Source organism: Chaetura pelagica, unplaced genomic scaffold (assembly GCF_000747805.2).
Source record: "Chaetura pelagica isolate M959 unplaced genomic scaffold, ChaPel_1.0 scaffold67, whole genome shotgun sequence".
NCBI lineage: Eukaryota > Metazoa > Chordata > Aves > Apodiformes > Apodidae > Chaetura > Chaetura pelagica.
In genome coordinates this window covers 2960969-2967224 of record NW_009954107.1, presented here as the reverse complement: position 1 = coordinate 2967224, position 6256 = coordinate 2960969, and the positions used below count along the sequence as shown (strand labels likewise).

The window sequence follows — 6256 nt, the reverse complement described above, 5'->3', positions numbered from 1 at the left end:
GGGCGGGCAGCGCGGGGCGGGCGGGAGCGGGGCCCGGGCGGGGGCTGCCGGAGCATTACGTGGACAGGTGCAAGGAGAGGCAGGAGGGAAGAAGGAGAAAGGGCGTTACCTGAGGGTTAGACCTGCCCAGACACACATGAAAGACAAAAACTGAAGATCTGACAGTTTTACTCCCTGTTTCTGAAACGCTAATAAAATGTACATGCATTACCCTTTCCTTTTATCACTTCAGCTACAAGGAGGGGAATTTCTAAAGAAATTGGCATAGTCAGGGAGGTGTTTTCCCCTCTGCAAATCCTCCCTTGTATTTAATTTATCATTAACATGACATGAAACTGATCTATAGCATTTGGATATCAATCTAGTATCTTGAAAACATAAATGGGCAGGCCCTTGGTTTGGGGTAAATATCTTCAAAACCTGCAGAGAAGAAGAAAGACTAAGAGATGGCTCACCTAATCAATCCTCTGGTATTTTGTATTGGGCCTATCACCAAAGACTCTGAGTGCCATAAATTAGCAGTAATATCGTCTCTGAAATATCTCAGTTGTGTTTCTACACTGGTTTGAATCAATTTAGGACTTTGCTATCCTGTTCCAGATGAGCATAGGCATGTTTTAATCCCAAAAGTACAGCAGTTCCTGCATGCAATTGTATTGTTGGAATACATGTTCATTATTAGCAAAGGTAGAACACTGGCAGATTAAAACTCAGAGCTTGGCTTTTGCCTTCTCTGCTACTTCTTCTGTCAAAGTCCAGTGAATTTTAGGGCTCAAACTACATGACCCGTCTTAGCATTGAAGACACACGATGTAGTTCCTTGCCGATGTTAAAACATGGTAGTAGAGTATAAAATGCAAAGTTCTTTCATAGTTAATTCTTTCAAAATCTTGAGAGAACCACTTGGCAGTTTAAGGTTTCACTTAAACAAAAAAGTTGCAGAGAATCATGAGAGATTAGTTCTCCCATCTTGCTCCATGGTCTTTTCAGTCAAAATCTAAATCTGAGAGATCAAATGGATTTGACAGTTTAGCTTTATTTGCTCCGGAGAGTATAGGGCTAATTAATTGGCAGGTGCTTTAAAGCAGGTAATGCTACACCTTTTCATCATTGCAGTCCTAAGTACTGCCCCTGTGTGCACCTGAATTATAAAAAGGCTGCTTTAAAGCAGGTGATTTACTGTGGAGGGATTTAAAACTGAAAAAAACTAATGCTAAATACAATGATCAGATAAATCACCTAAGAGGAGAGCACAGGCAGACCTGCTCTGAAGGCAGTTACAGATAGATGTTATATTATTTTACCTTTCAGATAACAGGAGTTTGTCATGTGGTGGGACCCAAAAATCCACCATAATCGAGATTTCAAAGCACATCTGTGTAAACATTATCACATCAGTGTAAAACATCAACCAATGAGCTTTCTCTTTGAACCAAATCTTCTTAATTGCAGTGCTAAATCAAAGAAATAGATCAAAGTTGAATAATCTATATGGCACCTATTCCTCAAGTAGCCTGTACACTGATTACTCAAATATACCTAAAACGTTTGAAACACGCATCAAATATTTTTACTGACATGACTGACAGGTCAAGATCAAACTGTTTACCACAGCTGCTAAGTTACAGGACATGCACTAGGACAGCACAGCTAAATGAAGGAGATATATTCTTCTAAGTTTAAAGATGCTGCAGCAAGGATGATATTGCCAGTTTCAAGCACGAGTGTCTGAGTCCGATGAACAGCAGAGGGCTCTTCTGGTGAGATGGTACCACTGTCCCCTGTAGATCAAGGACGGGGGCCTTATTAAAAAAAATCCTCAGTCATCACACACTGGAAGACCCTTATGGCCAAATCTTTCCTGTTACATAATGGAAACATTTAAAGTAGAGCGGAATATGTAACGCCCGTCTTTTCCGAGTGGAGTCTTTAATGTTTGGGCAGTAAACCGGATATGCTGTTCTATGAAGTACCAGAAAAGAAACAAAAAGATAAGAATTTTTTTTGTTGTTTGCACTAGTCATGTGACAGGAAAAGATAACACTAAAGATTTTTTTTTTCTCCTTCTGAGGCTATACCATGGGAAGTTAAATAATTTTGAAGAGTGTTTTTACAAGAGTACATAATTCAACTTAAAGTATACAGTACAATCTAATCAACTCTACGTATACTTCCTAGAGACTGTACTTTCAGTGTCATACAAATACATGTGGTTGAGTTTTTATTTCCATAGCAAGCAGTTTGGGCTTCTACAGACAATATAATTACTGTATATTTCCTAAAAATAACATATTTTCATAGACAAAACTTGCTGGCTACCAAGGGAGAAGAGAAAGCAATGGACTGAAATCTTTTATAATAGTCTATATACATACATACAGGTGCCTATATATAAAGAGGTAGATAGATATACCTCTGCTATGAAGACAGGCTGAGAGTGTTGGGGCTGCTCAGCCTACAGAAGAGAAGGCTCAAGGGAGACCTTATAGCAGCCTTGCAGTACGTGAAGGGGCCTGCACGAAAGCTAGGGAGGGGCTTTTCATCAGAGAAGACAGTGATAGGACAAGGGGTAATGGTTTTAAACTGAGAGAGGGGAGATTTAGCTTAGATATTAGGAAGAAATTATTAGGTAGTGAGGAACTGGAGTAGGTTGCCCAGGGAGGCTGTGAAAGCCCCCTCCCTAGAGGTGTTCAAGGCCAGGTTGGATGAGGCTTGTGCAGCCTGGTCTCGTGTGAGCTGTCTCTGCTCATGGAAGGGAGGTTGGGACCTGATGGATCTTTAAAGTCCCTTCCAACCTTAATGATTCTATGATTTTGTGATTCTATAAAGAGAGAGAAATCTATATAATCTGCCTGTAGCCTATATATGTATTTGTAGAGAGAGAGATCTATGTATATAGTATATATCAGATCAAGCTGGTGAATAAGAAAAAAAAACAAACAAAAAAAAAAGGTTGTTAGATGTAAAACTTTATGTCCTGTCATTTATTGCACCTTTATTAATTTTAGAACTCTCTTACAACAGTGCTGTGCCAGCCATAAAATTTTAATGACATAATAAAATACTGGCCAGGAGAACAAAGCGCGGGTTCATGAATCCATGAGAAGGCAAACATGAGGTGGAACAAACACAACTGAATAGAACATAAAGGAGTATGTCCAGATGGAGATACATGTGTATCATGGTAATTTCCAGATTATTCCTAGATTTGGACCAGAAAACATGGTTGGCTGCTTTCAACAAGATGAGCAGAAGATGCAGATGTTACAGGAAGAGCCTTTCTGAGCACTGCAAGTCTGAGTAAAATGAGGTGTATTCTTGTGTAGGATTCACTAGAAGAAAGAGAATAATTTTCAAGGCTGCATGTACAAATCAGATAATCATTTGATGATATAAAGCCTTTTCAATGCAATACTTACAGACTTTAAAAGCATTCAGGACTTTTCTCTCTGAACACATCCAGTTACAGGTATGTATGCATGTAAGCTTACATGTATATATAAAAGCATCTACCTATTTTCAAAAACTTGGGTGAGGGGAAAGTAATGATGAAAAAAAAATTCCTATAGAAAGGAAGTTCTACCTTCATTTTTTTGGTATTATTTCTAGAAAAGAATACAGAAATTCATAGGGCTTTTTTTTTTTTTTTTCATTTTTTTTTTGCCCATGTTTTTGTGGACACATATGAGTAACTCCTGTATAAGCAGAATGGGACAGAGAAGTTAAGTAGTGAGCCCATATTTACATCCAGTTACATCCAGTGAGAATAGACCTTTTCCACATATATCAACATTCAAATACCTCATTTGGAAGCTTTTTTTATTAGTTCTGTAAGTGGATTATTGGATAAAACCCACCTTATTTAAATTACATGGTTTCTGAATCTGCACACATAAGATGTGGAGACAGCTTAGGATTTTGACTTGCTGCACAAATAAATTGCCCTCTTGTTCCTAAGCAAACACCTCGCAAGGGAAGTTTTGACTAATGTACCCCAGGTGTAAGTAGTTACAGATGTGTATTGGATTTTTTGAAGTGAAAAAAAGATTAGCCTAAAGGTGTTATTGAAAAGTCATTAAAATGTGCCTAACCAATTTCAGGGAAACAACGTGAACAGGGAGATAACTCATGGTTCATGTCTACACTTTGGGTGACTGATGAGTCATCCAGCAAACAGGTTTACCTTGGGACACTACATTGACAAAAAGTGGTTTCTTTTCCAATCAAATGGAAAAACTAGACTATTTTTAAAAGATAATTGTATTGTCGAACGATGTCTCCTAATGAGTCAGCTAGTGCTGACAAGATCCGAGAGCCATGTTCTACAAGATTTTTTTGACTGGATGTTTAGCCATGTAACTGCAAAAGAAATACTTGAGTTTCAGTCATGCTAAACATGTGAAACCATTGTCTTGTCATCAAAATATTGCCCTTTCTATTGGCCTTTTGTCATTTAATACAGAGATGTAGCTCACATTTGAAGACTTTATTGGGAAACATTTATATAGCATATTTACAAATAAAGCAGTACACATTAAAAAATGAACAAGAAAAATGTTAGCTTTTAAACAGATGGGAATAATGAACTCAAGTGAATTACTTGAAGGATGAATTCTAGAATAATGAAAGGAATGCAGTAACACTATCATTCAACCCAGATACCTGCCTTTCCAGACCTAACTCTGAGATAATTCAACCTTGGTCACGCTTAGGGTTGTATGAGCTGTCAGATTGTCAACTGACCAACATGGCCACAGTTCTCCCTTGACATTATAGCCAATGAGAAGTTCCTTAGAAATTAAAAATGCATGAGAATGTCTTAAAATGAGCTACAATTTTCTGAAACCTTGCTCATAATAATATACAAAGTAATAAAAGATTTAGCAGAGAAAAAAAACCCCAACAAGATTGACTGAAATTTGGGAAGAATGTATATAAATAAAGAAGAAAAACATTGAGGTTGCACCTGACCATTGCAAAAAAAATGCCATAAGGTGTGCTGTGTCTTGAAATGTTTGTGTGCAGCTTATGAAGCTTCAAGGTAACATGGGTGGTGATGCAGGTTGTACCCTGAATGCTATCAGCACCAGGTGGGGACAAAAGAACGTGCTCATCTTTAACAACTGGTCTTTATCTAGTGCTTGGTTAGGATAAGGAGGCTGCCTGCAGGAAAGAATATTTATCAGAGGTAACACTGCTGACATGGCAAGTGCCTGTGGTTTCCCAATGAGGAGGACTCATAACACAATATAAAAGGGTAGGAGATACCAGAGTCTGGGGTTATTTTGGAAGGAAAGGAACAGCAAATGCGATCAAAACAGGGGCCTGCAGAATCTGTCTTCTCTGGGAACCTGAGGTGCAGAGAGAGGTACTGGAGGGAAAGGTCAGACCTGGGAACCTGGGGAAGGCAGAAGTTTCCAGCCTATGGGTATTTAGGGAATTAAGTATTTAAATTAGAGTCTCAACGCAGCACTGCAGTAAACAATTACAAAGAAGTAACATTATCTAGATCAGCCCAAGAATGGTAAAGGACAGCATTGCACTCTGTTGTAAGTTGTTTAGCTCCCTGTTTCATTTCTGAAAACTGTTCCTCATGGGACTAAGTTCTACCTATGGACACTTTACAGCACCTTAGTCAGCGAGACTATTGTCAATTTTCAATAAATTTTTACATCAGCTATTTAATATGCCAAATGTTGGTATCACAGGCACCACTGCTTGACTTCAGTGTACCTGAAACTATGGTTACCTATGAAACTCATGGTTTTAGTTTCATGCTGTATATTGAACATGCACCAAGAGTTATCAAGGCTTTGAAAAGTGGTTGGGACATTAACAGGTTTTACAGAACTGATGGAGTCACAGAAATCGTAATTCCAGTAAGGGTAACTATGATCAATGGTGCTTCTAATAAAGCCTTAGCAGCAAAAGTGAGCAGCCTTCATCCTGCAGCCACCTCCAGCCTGCAGGGTTCCCAGGCAAATGAGCTAAGGTTGGAAGCTCTTCCTTCCCCTAAGTTAAAGCTCCCAGACTCCTGCAAAGATGTGCTAGAAGGTGCAGACACACTGCCCTGGGACCAAGACTACGAGACAACAGGGCTAGGGCCCGGAGCTCGGTACAGAGCATACACGGCCCGGGGCGGCGAGGACCCCGGGGGCGGCGCGGCGGGGCCGGTGGCGCCGGGCGGGGACTGGAGGGGCCTCTCGCTTCCCCACCCCTTCCCCGCTTCTCGCGAGGCTTCTGCCGGCCCCCCGGG

The 6256-nt window shown here is 39.9% G+C and overlaps 2 protein-coding genes across 2 annotated transcripts in view; one reads left to right on the top strand and one right to left on the bottom strand.

The window, feature by feature from the left end:
• FGF20 (fibroblast growth factor 20) overlaps positions 1–1354 on the bottom strand; it is a 5739-nt gene extending 4385 nt beyond the window's left edge. Inside the window, exons 1-2 of the mRNA XM_010002516.1 lie at positions 1305–1354; positions 110–122 (exon numbers count right to left, since the gene is read on the bottom strand). Of these exons, the coding sequence (XP_010000818.1) occupies positions 110–122; positions 1305–1354 (63 nt within the window). The remainder of the gene's footprint in view (positions 1–109; positions 123–1304) is intronic.
• A 4339-nt stretch (positions 1355–5693) lies between these two features.
• Positions 5694–6256, top strand: part of MICU3 (mitochondrial calcium uptake family, member 3) — a 62291-nt gene continuing 61728 nt past the window's right edge. Inside the window, exon 1 of the mRNA XM_010002515.1 lies at positions 5694–6173. Coding sequence (XP_010000817.1) covers positions 5694–6173 — 480 coding nt within the window. The remainder of the gene's footprint in view (positions 6174–6256) is intronic.